This window comes from Dendropsophus ebraccatus, chromosome 3 (assembly GCF_027789765.1).
Source record: "Dendropsophus ebraccatus isolate aDenEbr1 chromosome 3, aDenEbr1.pat, whole genome shotgun sequence".
NCBI lineage: Eukaryota > Metazoa > Chordata > Amphibia > Anura > Hylidae > Dendropsophus > Dendropsophus ebraccatus.
In genome coordinates this window covers 190101577-190117818 of record NC_091456.1, presented here as the reverse complement: position 1 = coordinate 190117818, position 16242 = coordinate 190101577, and the positions used below count along the sequence as shown (strand labels likewise).

Genomic DNA, 16242 nt, shown 5'->3' with positions numbered 1-16242 from the left:
TTTTGCTTGCAATGAAAAAACACAAAAGAGAATGAAAAAAAAAAGTAAAATCATTTTACACAAAACTCCAAAAATGGGCCGGACAAAAGTATTGGCACCCTAAGCCTAATACTTGGTAGCACAACCTTTAGACAAAATCCGCTTCTGGTGATTATCAATGAGTCTCTTACAATGCTCGGCTGGAATTTTAGACCATTCTTCTTTGGCAGATTGCTCCAGGTCCCTGAGATTTGAAGGGCGCCTTCTCCAGGCGGCCATTGTGAGATCTCTCCACAGGTGTTCTATGGGATTCTGGTCTGGACTCATTGCTGGCCACTTTAGAAGGCTCCAGTGCTTTCTCTCAAACTGTTTTCTAGTGCTTTCTGAAGTGTGTTTTGGGTCATTGTCCTGCTGGAAGACCCATGACCTCTGAGGGAGACCCATGACCTCTGACCTCAGCTTTCTCACACTGGGCCCTACATTATGCTGCACAATGTGTTGGTAGTCTTCAGACTTCATAATGCCATGCACACGGTCAAGCAGTCCAGTGCCAAAGACAGCAAAGCAACCCCAAAACATCAGGGAACCTCCGCCATGTGTGACTGTAGGGACCGGGTTCTTTTCTTTAAAAGCCTCTTTTTTCCCTGTAAACTCTATGTTGATGCCTTTTCACAAAAAACTCTACTTTTGTCTCATCTGACCAGAAAACATTCTTCCAGGCTTTCTCGGGTAAGTTTTGGCAAACTCCAACTTTTTTATGTCTCTGGGTCAGAAGTGGGGTCTTCCTGGGTCTCCTACCATAGAGTCCCTTCACATTCAGACGCTGATGGATACAGGGTACGGGGTGACACTGTTGTACCCTCGGACTGCAGGGCAGCTAGAACTTGTTTGGATGTTAGTCAAAGTTCTTTAGCCACCATCCGCACAATCTTTCGTTGAGATCTCTTGTCAATTTTTCTTTTCTGTCCACATCTCGGGAGGTTAGCCACAGTGCCCACATCTAGGGAGGTTAGCCGCAGTGCCCATATCTAGGGAGGTTAGCCACAGTGCCCACATCTAGGGAGGTTAGCCACAGTGCCCACATCTAGGGAGGTTAGCCACAGTGCCCACATCTAGGGAGGTTAGCCACAGTGCCCACATCTAGGGAGGTTAGCCACAGTGCCCACATCTAGGGAGGTTAGCCACAGTGCCCACATCTCGGGAGGTTAGCCACAGTGCCCACATCTCGGGAGGTTAGCCACAGTGCCCACATCTCGGGAGGTTAGCCACAGTGCCCACATCTCGGGAGGTTAGCCACAGTGCCCACATCTCGGGAGGTTAGCCACAGTGCCCACATCTAGGGAGGTTAGCCACAGTGCCCACATCTAGGGAGGTTAGCCACAGTGCCCACATCTAGGGAGGTTAGCCACAGTGCCCACATCTAGGGAGGTTAGCCACAGTGCTCACATCTCGGGAGGTTAGCCACAGTGCCCACATCTCGGGAGGTTAGCCACAGTGCCCACATCTAGGGAGGTTAGCCACAGTGCCCACATCTAGGGAGGTTAGCCACAGTGCCCACATCTCGGGAGGTTAGCCACAGTGCCCACATCTAGGGAGGTTAGCCACAGTGCCCACATCTAGGGAGGTTAGCCACAGTGCCCACATCTAGTGAGGTTAGCCACAGTGCCCACATCTAGGGAGGTTAGCCACAGTGCCCACATCTAGGGAGGTTAGCCACATTGCCCACATCTAGGCAGGTTAGCCACAGTGCCCACATCTAGGGAGGTTAGCCACAGTGCCCACATCTAGGGAGGTTAGCCACAGTGCCCACATCTCGGGAGGTTAGCCACAGTGCCCACATCTCGGGAGGTTAGCCACAGTGCCCACATCTCGGGAGGTTAGCCACAGTGCCCAATCTCGGGAGGTTAGCCACAGTGCCCACATCTCGGGAGGTTAGCCACAGTGCCTACATCTCGGGAGGTTAGCCACAGTGCCTACATCTCGGGAGGCTAGCCGCAGTGCCCACATCTAGGGAGGTTAGCCGCAGTGCCCACATCTCGGGAGGTTAGCCGCAGTGCCCACATCTCGGGAGGTTAGCCGCAGTGCCCACATCTAGGGAGGTTAGCCGCAGTGCCCACATATCGGGAGGTTAGCCGCAGTGCCCACATCTCGGGAGGTTAGCCGCAGTGCCCACATCTCGGGAGGTTAGCCGCAGTGCCCACATCTCGGGAGGTTAGCCACAGTGCCCACATCTCGGGAGGTTAGCCACAGTGCCCACATCTCGGGAGGTTAGCCACAGTGCCATGGGCTTTACACTCCTTGATGACACTGCGCACGGTAGACACAGGAACATTCAGGTCTTTGGAGATGGACTTGTAGCCTTGACATTGCTCATGCTTCCTCACAATTTGGCTTCTCAAGTCCTCAGACAGTTCTTTGGTCTTCTTTCCTTTCTCCATGCTCAATGTGGTCATACAAGGACACAGGACAGAGGTTGAGTCCACTTAAATCCATTTCAACTGGCTGCAAGTGTGATTTAGTTATTGCCACCACCTGTTATGTGCCACAGGTAAGTAACAGGCGCTGTTAAAGGGGATGTTTCACCTTTTTTTTTTTTTTTTTCAAATCAACTGGTCCCAGCAAGTGCCAGAGATTTGTAATTTACTTCTATTAGAAAATCTCAAGTCTTCCAGTACTTATAAGCTGCCGTATGTCCCACAGGAAGTTGAATTATTTCCAGTCTGGAGAGCAGGAGAGAGGTTTTCTATGGATATTAGTCCTGTTCCTGACATTTCCTGACATGGACAGAGGTGGCAGCAGAGAGCACTGTGTCAGACTGAAAAGAATACCACTACTTCCTGCAAAACATACAGCAGCTGATAAGTACTGGAAGACATGAGATTTTTTAATAGAAGTACATTACAAATCTCTGGCACTTTCTGGGACCAGTTAATTTGAAAGAAAAAAAAATATGGTGAACAACCCCTTTAATTACACAAATTAGAAAAGCATCACATGATTTTTCTAAGGGTGCCAATACCTTTTTTATGTTTGGTGTGGAATTATATCCAATTTGGCTTTTTGACAATTCTTTTTGTGGTTTTCCATTCAAGACAAATTAAATGAATAGATTAATACCAAAGCATTTGTGATTTCAATCATATTCTGGAAGAAATTGAGTAGTATCTGACAGAATTGCAGGGGTGCCAATACTTTTGGCCAGCACTGTAAATTCCTTATGGGGTGTAGTTTCCAGAATGGGGTCACTTGTGGGGGGTTTCTACTGTCCTGGCCGCACAGAGGCTTTGTAATTGCATCATGGCATCCTCTAATGGGAATGGCGGCCATACCTATTTAGCTGGGGAAAAGGGACAATTCTAATTTATTTGGGGGTATTAGGCCAATTATTAGTTTATAAGGTTGAAAATGACAGGTGTCCATCAAATTCAACCTGTGTTGATCCAGAGGAAGGCAAAAACCCCTCGTGAGGCAGACGACAGTAGCCTCATCACTGGGAAAAAATTCCTTCCCGACTCCATAATGGCGATCAGAATAATCCCTGGATCAACGTGACCCCTGAAATAGGAATAAGGGACAGAATTTAGATAATGTAGAACCCCAGTGACGTGTGGTGCGCCTTGGAGCGATCCAGTATGCAGAGGTCGGGGTGATCAGGACAGGTGTCACACTGGAAAATGTTGTCCTTCCTGATCCCCCTGTTACGCCACACTCTGCACGTCTTCTGGGGTCTCCTGTTCTCCTGTGTGGGGGACGTCACCTGGAAAATGTTGTCCTGGTGCGATACGGGGTCCTTCATATCCAGAAGTGCTGGGTCCGCTCCATGGCTGCTAAATATTAGGGCTCTATTACTGCTTCTGATATGTTCGGATCGTGCCGCAAGCTACAGTAGCTCGGGCAGCGAGGGACCAGAAGAGGGGGTGCTGGTATAAAAGTTATCCCCGTACGGGTGGTAACCTTTATCCAGCAGTGGGAAGATCAGTTCCCGGACGATCTTCCCACTAACTCCGAGGATGGGGGACGGGACGGGGGTCTCCACCCGTGTCCATGACTCCATTTTATGCACGGGCGGATTCCGCCCTCTGTCCAAAGAATGAACGTGTTCATTCTTTGGACGGAGGATGGAATCCGCAGGTGTTTAGAATAAGAGATCACGGTATGGCACAATACAGACGTTCTAGTGTAACTTTACTAATACTGAGCTGGTGTTGTGTATTATACATTACTAGGAGACCTCCAAGTATAATATATATAGATATATATATAGAGAGAGAGAGCTACATGTACATTACACACATACAGCTCAGCTACATGTACATTACACACACACAGCTCAGCTACATGTACATTACACACACACAGCTCAGCTACATGTACATTACACATATATACAGCTCAGCTACATGTACATTACACACATACAGCTCAGCTACATGTACATTACACACATACAGCCAGCTACATGTACATTACACACATACAGCTCAGCTACATGTACATTACACACATATACAGCTCAGCTACATGTACATTACACATATACAGCTCTACTGTGTACACATACAGCTCAGCTACATGTACATTACACATATACAGCTCAGCTACATGTACATTATACACATATACAGCTCAGCTACATGTACATTACACACATACAGCTCAGCTACATGTACATTACACACATACAGCTCTACTGTACACACATACAGCTCAGCTACATGTACATTACACATATACAGCTCAGCTACATGTACATTACACATATACAGCTCAGCTACATGTACATTACACACATACAGCTCAGCTACATGTACATTACACACATACAGCTCAGCTACATGTACATTACACATATACAGCTCAGCTACATGTACATTACACACATATACAGCTCAGCTACATGTACATTACACACATACAGCTCAGCTACATGTACATTACACACATATACAGCTCAGCTACATGTACATTACACACATACAGTTAGGGCCAGAAATATTTGGACAGTGACACAATTTTGGCGAGTTGGGCTCTGCATGCCACCGCATTGGATTTGAAATGAAACCTCTAAAACAGAATTTAAGTGCAGATTGTAACGTTTAATTTGAAGGGTTGAACAAAAATATCTGATAGAAAATGTAGGAATTGTGCACATTTCTTTACAAACACTCCACATTTTAGGAGCTCAAAAGTAATTGGACAAATAAACATAACCCAAACAAAATATATTTTTTTTCAATATTTTGTTGCAAATCCTTTGGAGACAATCACTGCCTTAAGTCTGGAACCCATGGATATCACCAAACGCTGGGTTTCCTCCTTCTTAATGCTTTGCCAGGCCTTTACCTCCGCAGACTTCAGGTCTTGCTTGTTTGTGGGTCTTTCCGTCTTAAGTCTGGATTTGAGCAAGTGAAATGCATGATCAATTGGGTTAAGATCTGGTGATTGACTTGGCCATTGCAGAATGTTCCACTTTTTTGCACTCATGAACTCCTGGGTAGCTTTGGCTGTATGCTTGGGGTCATTGTCCATCTGTACTATGAAGCGCCGTCCGATCTACTTTGCAGCATTTGGCTGAATCTGAGCTGAAAGTATATCCCGGTACACTTCAGAATTCATCTGGCTACTCTTGTGTGCTGTTATGTCATCAATAAACACAAGTGACCCAGTGCCATTGAAAGCCATGCATGCCCATGCCATCACGTTGCCTCCACCATGTTTTACAGAGGATGTGGTGTGCCTTGGATCATGTGCCGTTCTCTTTCTTCTCCAAACTTTTTTCTTCCCATCATTCTGGTACAGGTTGATCTTTGTCTCATCTGTCCATAGAATACTTTTCCAGAACTGAGCTGGCTTCTTGAAGTGTTTTTCGGCAAATGTAACTCTGGCCTGTCTATTTTTGGAATTGATGAATGGTTTGCATCTAGATGTGAACCCTTTGTATTTACTTTCATGGAGTCTTCTCTTTACTGTTGACTTAGAGACAGATCCACCTACTTCCCTGAGAGTGTTCTGGACTTCCATTGATGTTGTGAACGGGTTCTTCTTCACCAAAGAAAGTATGCGGCGATCATCCACCACTGTTGTCTTCCGTGGACGCCCAGGCCTTTTTGAGTTCCCAAGCTCACCAGTCAATTCCTTTTTTCTCAGAATGTACCCGACTGTTGATTTTGCTACTCCAAGCATGTCTGCTATCTCTCATGTCTGCTATCTCTCTGATGGATTTTTCCTTTTTTTTCAGCCTCAGGATGTTCTGCTTCACCTCAATTGAGAGTTCCTGTGACCGCATGTTGTCTGGTCATAGCAACAGCTTCCAAATGCAAAACCACACACCTGGAATCAACCCCAGACCTCTTACCTACTTCATTGATTACAGGTTAACGAGGGAGACGCCTTCAAAGTTAATTGCAGCCCTTAGAGTCCATTGTCCAATTACTTTTGGTCCCTTAAAAAAGAGGAGGCTATGCATTACAGAGCTATGATTCCTAAACCCTTTCTCCGATTTGGATGTGGAAACTCTCATATTGCAGCTGGGAGTGTGCACTTTCAGCCCATATTATATATAGAATTGTATTTCTGAACATGTTTTTGTAAACAGCTAAATAACAAAACTTGTGTCACTGTCCAAATATTTCTGGCCCTAACTTGTACAGCTCAGCTACATGTACATTACACACATACAGCTCAGCTACATGTACATTACACACATACAGCTCAGCTACATGTACATTACACATATACAGCTCAGCTACATGTACATTACACATATACAGCTCAGCTACATGTACATTACACACATACAGCTCAGCTACATGTACATTACACACATACAGCTCAGCTACATGTACATTACACACATACAGCTCAGCTACATGTACATTACACATATACAGCTCAGCTACATGTACATTACACATATACAGCTCAGCTACATGTACATTACACACACACAGCTCAGCTACATGTACATTACACACATATACAGCTCAGCTACATGTACATTACACACATACAGCTCAGCTACATGTACATTACACATATACAGCTCAGCTACATGTACATTACACATACACAGCTCAGCTACATGTACATTACACATATACAGCTCAGCTACATGTACATTACACACATATACAGCTCAGCTACATGTACATTACACACATACAGCTCAGCTACATGTACATTACACACATACAGCTCAGCTACATGTACATTACACACATATACAGCTCAGCTACATGTACATTACATACATATACAGCTCAGCTACATGTACATTACACACATACAGCTCAGCTACATGTACATTACACACATACAGCTCAGCTACATGTACATTACACACATACAGCTCAGCTACATGTACATTACACACATACAGCTCAGCTACATGTACATTACACACAGGGCTCTGCTGCAGCATATATAACACACATACACAGCTCTGCTCCACACACATCACACACAGACAGCTCTGCTGCATACACACAGCTCATCCAGCACAGCAGAGTCCTGCATACACTGAGCAGCAGCCCCTGATCATGTGACTCCTCCTCCATGTGACTGATCACATGACTGTGACATCATGGCAGGTCCTGGAAGCACAGGGGAAGCACACGGCTCCTGTACAGCTCTGCAGGCGGCTTCCTGACTTGTTTATCAGCAGCTGCTGGAATGCCCCGCCCCTTGCCTCCGGAGCACCAATCACTGGAGAGGAGGAGGGGCCAGACACAAGGTACATGTGTAAATACTCCCTGCCCCTCCCCCTCCTCCTGCTAGTGTGCTCTGCTGCTGCTGCCGCCTCCTGGGATCTGCCCACTGGCTGCCAGACAGGTAGGAGATTTACAGTGTTCAGGGGAGAGGGGGCATCCAGCTGTGCTAAGGGGGAGGGGGGCAGTATGGGGGGATCACATTGGATAATCCCTTTAAGCGCTCCCAGAGTTATATTTGTTAATTTTCTTTCTCTGACATCACAGGAGCTCAAACATCTTACACATTCATAACTTGTCTCTTCCTATCGCTGTGCCGGGTTTGTTGTACTTTTTCTTCCCATTCTTTATTATCCATTGTATCCTCTACTTTCTATTCATCTCTCCAGGATCCTCTGCTGATATCTTCTATATAAGAGACCGACCCATCAACCATGGAGAGAGACAGAGACAAGATGGCCGAGAGGATAATAACCCTCACCCTACACATACTCTTCCTGCTTACTGGGGAGGTGAGGGATTCTGGGAGTGATGTCATCATGACATCATTCTTATCTATGGAATAACAGATGGATAGGACTGGAGAGGTGCGGGATTCTGGGAGTGATGTCATCATGACATCATTCTTATCTATGGAATAACAGATGGATAGGACTGGAGAGGTGAGGGATTCTGGGAGTGATGTCATCATGACATCATTCTTATCTATGGAATAACAGATGGATAGGACTGGAGAGGTGAGGGATTCTGGGAGTGATGTCATCATGACATCATTCTTATCTATGGAATAACAGATGGATAGGACTGGAGAGGTGAGGGATTCTGGGAATGGATGGAGTGATAGTAATGTGTCTCTCCATACACAGGATTACACAGTAGTGAAGAAGTCCTCTAGTGGGCGCTGTGGGGCCCCTGGGTGTGAAGGATGGGGAAGAACCCTGAGCCCAATCCCGGGGCCCCTGATACATGAGGAAATGGAGGAAGAGAAGATCCTAGAAGTCACCAACAAGATGGTGGAGCTGCTGAGTGGAGAGGTGAGACTGTGGCTGCTGGGAATGCTGGGACATTATACAGTAACACCACTGGAGGGGTGGGGGGGATGACTTTGTGACCATTGTGTGTGTCAGGTTCCTATAAGGTGTCAGGACGTGGCGGTCTATTTCTCCATGGAGGAGTGGGAGTATGTAGAAGGACACAAGGATCAGTACAAGGATGTGATGCTGGAGGATCAGCAGCCCCTCCCATCAGCAGGTAATAGACAGGACTATATACACACCTCCTCTCTGTATTATCTGGATGGAAAGAATGAATTCAGTCTCTGTATGTGTTCCCTCCAGTCAGATCCAGTAAGAGAACAGCACCAGAGAGATGTCCCCGTCCTCTTCTCCCACAGGATCAGGATCAGGTAGATGGAGATGTTCCCTATGATCTGTACATCCCACCTGACTTCTCCTACTTTCTGATGACTTTTACTATATTTCTCACATCTTATGAATCAGGGGGAAGATCTAATTGAGATTAATGCTCCAGATATGACAGTAAAAGAAGAAGAAGAAGAGACAGATGTGAGCAGTGATGAGCAGTATAAGGAGAACATCACTACAGGGAAGGATTTGAATTCTATTAATGTTACATATATGATGATGAAAGAAGAAGAAACAGATGTGAGCAGTGATGAGCAGTATAAGGAGGACATTTCTATGGGAAAGAATCTGAACTTTATGAATGCTACAGACATAAGGGCAAAAGAAGAAGAGACAAATGACAGCAGTGATGAGCAGTATAAGGAAGACATCACTACAGGGAAGGATCTGAAGTATATTGATGCTATAAAGATAGAAGTTAAAGAAGAGCCAGATGTGAGCAGTGAGGAGCAGTATATGGAGAATATTACTACAGGGAAGGATCTTTACTCTATTAATCCTACAGACAAGATAATAAAAGAAGAAGAGACAGATGTGGGCAGTGATGAGCAGTATAAAGAGGACATCACTGCAGGGAAGGAACTGAACCATAATATTGCTATGCACAAGATAGTAAAAGAAGAAGATACAGATGACAGCAGTGATGAGCAGTATAAGGAGGACATCACTACAGGTAACCACCCAGGTAAGTAGTGACTACTAAATGCAGAGAACAGTCACACATTCTCCTCAGTCACCGGCTGTAACTATTCTGTGTGGAATATTATAAGTTCTGTGTCCTGTCAGTTTTCCAGCTATATAATCATTCACCATAAATTCTAATATACAGCACAGTCCCAGCGGACAATATATCACTATCAGTCTCATGCTGCTGCATCTATAGTGACTATCCTCCTCTTACAGCGTACCTGTTCTGAATTAAAAAAAAAATCAATAGAAAGGACAGATGGTAATGCAGACGGTGAATGATTTTAAACTGTATGAGTTGGTGATTTTTGTTAACACTACTTTTCCTAATGTTTCCCAAAATTTTATCCCATTCTACCTCCAGAATCTTCCCCACTTCTTCTTCTTCCCCCCACTCTGTGCTTTTCTTATAATTCCTAAACCAGTCAGTGCATAAATTTTCTGTGAAAATCGTGAATAATTTTTTAAAATTCCCCTTTTTTATTCCCTTGGCAATCATCCACCACATCCATGAAAGTAACATTTTGGACTATTACCCAACTCCCTCCTAAAGTAGCATTAAGTGCGTGCTGCAGCTGTCTATATTTCAGCCTGTGAGTCTCTTGAAGTGAAAATTCTATCCTTATTTCCTCAAATGTTTTTATGGCCCCATCCCGAAATAGATGAGACACTAAGGTGATTCTGCGATTATACCAAAAAGACTGATCATCAATACTATTTAAGTGTGTCAGTTGTGTATTTCCCCACGAGGGGGTGTACTTTGTGCTAGCTGTTATGCCCAACAGTTTCTTCATTTTTACCCAAACCTTGCCCCACATTCTCACCATCTTCCATTCTCTGTAATATACAAGGGACCATCTATTGGATTCCAGGAATTCATACAGTGATTCATATCTCAGATTCTCAAGGCCGAAAACTACATTCCTCCAAAGATTACGTTTTATCTGCAGCAATTTATACATAAAAAAAGCAAAATCGGAAGTCCGGTAAAGACCAGCCCCCCAAATCAGACGGTAAAGTAAAAGTATGGTATCTGAGCCTGTTCCTTCTGCCACCCCAAATCGGTTTACCCAACAGAACCTCTAGACACAAAAAGTATCCATCCGGGATCCAGGCAGGAGTCGCTCTAAGATAATACAGTACCTGTGGTTGAACCACCATTGTTACACGGGCTATTCTGTCAGACATTGATAGTGGTAATTTAAGCCATACCTTAATTTTACCCTCCAGTTTATTTAAATAGGGTTTAATGTTTGAGGCAGCATACCTTTCTGAGTTTGCAGAGACCTTTACACATAAATAATCTACGTTCCTCTGGAGGGTCAGATTGGCCAGAGCCTCCATTCGGGGATGATCCAACTCAAGCAGTACGGATTTGGACCAGTTTATTTGGAAACCTGAGTATGTACCAAATAACTCCAGTTGTTCCATTGCTGCTGGAAGGCCGTGACCTGGGTCCCGGATGAACATCAGTACGCCGTCTGCATACATAATAACTTTGCTCCTTATATCTTTTAGCCTGAAACCTTCTATACGTTGATTATTTTTTATTAATTGAGAAAGGGGCTCTATGTATAGTGCAAACAAGATGGGTGAGAGGGGGCAGCCCTGTCTGGTGCCCCTCTAATCTAAACGCCTTTGACACCGCTCCATTCTCCAGCAAACATGCCATGGGCTTAATATACAACATCTTCACATATTGAATTACAGTCTAAAGGTCCTAAGGGTTTCCCAAAGGAATCCCCACTCCACCCTGTCAAAAGCCTTTACGGCATCTATAGGCAGGATGGAGCGGGGCAACCCCCTCGACATCTGTATGTTAGCAAATTTCTCTTCTATGTTAGAGAAGACTGAACGGCCCGATACAAATCCTCTCTCATCCTCACTTACCAATATTGGCATCAGGTCCTTCAGCCTCTGGACTATATGTTTAGCAAAAATTTCAGTATCGATGTTTAGTAAGGATATCGGCCTATAAGAACCGACATCCAGTGGGTCCTTTCCCTTTTTTAAAATGAGTATAATCGTTGCTTCATACATCGAAGGGGGTAGTTCTCCCAGAGCACAGGATTCGTTAAAGCGACTCTGCGCCCACTGATTCCCCCCCTACTTATACCTGCTTGTAGCTTATCTGAACTGCTGTCTCCTGGTATGTTTGTCCCTGCTGTTTGTACTTTCTTTCCGCTAAAAATCAAAGTTTACTTGAGTATATGCCGGGTCTAAGAGGCGGGGCCGAGAGCATTCGTGCCCAGGGGAAGCGCCTGTGTGGTCTCGGGCTCGCCTCCCCCTGCCTTTCGTTCCGCCCTCAGTTTGCCCTCTGCGCCATGGTTGCCGGGTCGCAACTGCGCACATCGGAAGCTGAGAAGAGGACTCAGGAAGCGGACGCAAACAGCGTATGTGGGGTGGGGTGTTGGGGGATGGGTTGTCCGCACACAGGCATGGGAGGCGCTGCAGACAGACATGGGAGGCGGTGCAGGGACACACCACAGAGGCGGCGCTGACTCGGGACAGAGTTGAAGTCACCCGCGATTATCAGTGGGGTGTTAGGTTTATCCTTCATGTAATCAACCAGTATTCTTAAAACATCTGTCTTACATGGGGGAGGTATATGCAAAAAAGCAAGAACCATTATCTCACCATTAATTTTAGCGTGCAGAAAAATATATTGTCCCTCCCATCCACCTTCCTGTGCACTAAAGAAAAATGTATCTTTCTGTGAATATAAATAGAGAGACCGGCAGAGTAGCCTGTAAATGATGCATGATATTCCTGCATGGACCATCTCTGGCGTACTTTGGAAATCGTATCCTCTGTGGTATGATTTTCTATCAAACACACTATGGCCGGGAGATGACGCTGGACCAAGACGAAGACTGCTCTCTGTGTGTCTCTAACTTCCACTAACGCCTCCTCCCCCCTCCCTCCCCCTGTCAGCAGTCCCCGACAACTTATTTTTGGAACAGAATACCGAGCCAAACACACCTCCCCCACACAACATTATTACCGCCCTATGCTCTCAATCCATTCAAGTACATCAGAGGGCGTTACAAATATATGGACTCTATCCATATAGGTCACTCGAAGCTTTGACAGAAACAGAAGGGAAAAAGGAATATTTAATTCTCTAAGCTTAGGGCCCTATTCCACAGTAACGTTAATCGGCCCCATTTGGCCTGATTTGGCCGATTATCATTCGGTGAAATAGAGAGAACGTTCAGCCAATGATTGTGTCATCGGCTGATCGTTCATTTAGGGCCAGACCTAAAATCATCGTTCCCCCACTGCGCATCGCTACGGTTAAATAGCGGTGCATGGCGGGCGACCAAAGATTTGACAAGCAGCAGCAGTAATACATTACCTGTCCAGGCTTCTTCTCCGTGCTGTCTTCATCTCCGGGTCCCACGCGCTCTATCTTCAGAATGGCCGGTCAGCTGACGGAGCGCTCAGCCAATCACAGCCTGTCAGCTGACCCGCCATTCTGAAGATAGAGCGTGCGGGACCCGGGGACGAAGACAGCGCGGAGAAGAAGCCTGGACAGGTAATGTATGATGCTGCAAGGGCTCAACGATCATCGGGCCGTGGAATAGGCCCAGTAAACGAGCAGCGATCTAGCAGATCGCTGCTCGTTAACATCATTGATCGGACCCTCCTCGGCCCGTGGAATAGGACCCTTACGCTTAACATCTTTAAAAGATTCCCTCTGTTTCTGTGTTGCTTTTGAGTAATCTGGAGAGAGTGAAATCTTATTACCATTAAATAGAACTTCTCCGTTCTGCCTCAAATGCCTGAGGATGATGTCCCTATCCCTGCAAGACATAATTTTAACCAACAAAGTTCTAGGCGAGGCGCCCGGAGGGGGCGGCTTAAATGGCACTTGATGTACCCTCTCTACATCAAAATACGGTGAAAGGAGAGAGGCATCCATGTTATCCTTTATCCACTGGACGCAGAAATCAATGCACTTCTCTCCTTCCTCCCCCTCCGGGAGACCCACCATTCTAATATTGGCACGTCGAGACCTGTCCTCCATGTCTGTGAGACGACTAGTCACTGAGCCATAGTTAGATTTTAGGGATTTCATCTCAACCTCCAGGTTTTTTAACTGTGCCTGTATGGGATCTACAGTTTTTTCCACTTTATGAACCCGGTCTCTAATTTTATTGAGATGGTCCCGGATTAATGACACATCCGTGACCAGTCCGCCAATTTGCATCCTCATCTCAGACATTCCAGAGTTACACCTCAGTACTTCTGAGAGGATTTTAGACAACATCAGACACCAGTGCCCCAGGGATAGAAGCTCCGTCCTCTAAGGGCCCTATTCCACAGGCCGAGTAGGGCCCGATCAACGATGTAAACGAGCGCCGATCTGCTAGATCGGCACTCGTTTCCTGGGCCTATTCCACGGCCCGATGATCGATGAGCGAGGGCTGCAGGGACATCATTAACGATGTCCTTGCAGCATCATACATTACCTGTCAGGTCTTCTGCTCCACTCTGTCTTCCTCCCCGGGTCCCGCGTGCTCTAGCTTCAGACTGGCCTGTCAGCTGGCAGGCCACTCAGCCAATCACAGGCCGTGGCGGTCCCGGCCTGTGAGTGGCTAAGCGCTCTGTCAGCTGACCGGCCATTCTGAAGGTAGAGCGCGCGGGACCCGGGGAGGAAGACAGAGCGGAGCAGAAGACCTGACAGGTAATGTATGCTGCTTCTCAAATCATCAAATCGCTATTCAATCGTAGCGATGCGCGGTGGGGGAACGATGATTTTAGGTCTGGCCCTAAATGAACGATCAGCCGATGACACGATCATCGGCTGATCGTTCTCTCTATTCCACCGAGCGATAATCGGCCGATTCGTTACTGTGGAATAGGGCCCTAACTCTAGAGCAGCATAACAAGCTCCTTTGCTCACAGCCCCTGCATTGGGGGAAACATTTTTCTGGCCGCGAGTCTTAGTATTAGTTAAAGGAGATTTAAAATATTTTTCTATCTTCTGGGGCTGTTGCAGATCTTGAACACCCCCGGCCTCCTAGGTTGTGCTTTTGTCGGCATCCTGATCTCTTATCCAGGAGGAGGAAGGTAACAGGGGACTGCTCCACAAAAGTCTACAAAATAAACATTAGTTGTCATTAATGACCCCAGCCAGCGGCCATGAGCTCTATAATACAGGACGGACCTCATACCTTGGAGATACTGCAATATTACAATTAGAAGTCTTCCGGCTATGAGCTGGATCTGGCAATACTAGCCTGCAGATATTACTTGTCACTCTTGGAGTACTTACTGCACCTCAGGAATTCCCCCGGTCCCCCAGTCATATACACAGGAATGCAGGGGTATCAGTGGGGGTATGAGGGTATGCAGTAGTTAGTTCATTCCTGGCTTACAGCTCAGGGTTATAGAAAGATCTTACCGCCTCCACAGGTACTAAGAGCTTTCCCAAGGTGTCTGGTGGCAAGTCTCTCAGCCCCACACTCATCCAGCAACGAACCGCAGACTCCGAGACTGTGAGGCTGCCTCGTGTTAAACCAGCGCGCCATCCCTGGATGTTGCTGCCGGATCTTCTTATGCTATCCTGTCCGCAGCGTAGTCACATGACGGTGCCGAGGATCCCGAGCTTTGCCTGGGGTTGTCCTCTCCTTTGCCGTTTCGAAACCGGCCCTCCCTCGCCGACGATCGGGGTTAGCTTCGCCTGGGAGTTCAAGCCTGGGACTCGTGCTACCAAACCTGACAGTCACTGGACTTGTTTGACAAAAGGTGGTCTTATTCTCTACTTATTCTAACCGTATGAGGTCCTCTTATTCAACACTAGGCTATCTTACACAACCATCCTGGCAGAGTACTGCACCAATTAGGCAAGGTCCAAGGTGGGTTTGGGGGGGGCCGTGTGTACTGTGTTGGGCACAAACCTCCACCACCCTGACAGTATAGACCCTGGACCGGGGAGTCTCTGTGACGTCTCTTATTCGGGGAGGGTCATCCAGAGAGCTGTGTGGAAGTCTCTGAGCACTTACCAAGGATGTATGTAGCCAGAGGCCGGCTGGGTCGGGGACCTCACTGCACCACGTGACTTATGCAGAAAATGAGAAAAAAGGCCATGATCTGCCCCCAGTAACGCCATGCTGGTTGGGGTCCTGCAGGTTATCGGTATGTAGGGGGTTAGTAGTCCTGTTTTTTATTTGAGAAGAGTTTCCATTACTTTTCCTACTAAGGACGTCATCTCCCCGGCCTCCAGCTTCTAGATTCTTCTCCCTGACACTTCCTGTGGATGGGAACAGATCTGATCATTCTTATTATGTTACATAAAAAAGAGTAACTTTCCATGTCTGCAATATGTGTTAGAGTTCAGTCTGTGTGTGTGAACTCGGCTGGAAGAATCAGCCGAGGCCCGATTTCTTTCTGACCTGTTCACACTTCTTGCTCTGCTGCCAGGGAGCCGACACCCAGTC

At 46.5% G+C, this 16242-nt stretch overlaps 1 protein-coding gene across 2 annotated transcripts in view; it reads left to right on the top strand.

Moving 5' to 3' along the window:
• Nucleotides 1–16242, top strand: part of LOC138786708 (zinc finger protein 420-like) — a 77417-nt gene that overhangs the window by 54222 nt on the left and 6953 nt on the right. The window contains exons 1-3 of one of the 2 annotated variants that reach the window (XM_069963703.1): nucleotides 8020–8197; nucleotides 8552–8719; nucleotides 8813–8936. The exons of the other annotated variant lie outside the window; for it this stretch is intronic. Coding sequence (XP_069819804.1) covers nucleotides 8120–8197; nucleotides 8552–8719; nucleotides 8813–8936 — 370 coding nt within the window. The 5' untranslated portion in view covers nucleotides 8020–8119. Of the gene's footprint in view, nucleotides 1–8019; nucleotides 8198–8551; nucleotides 8720–8812; nucleotides 8937–16242 lie in introns of those variants that run through there. 2 annotated transcript variants of the gene reach the window in all.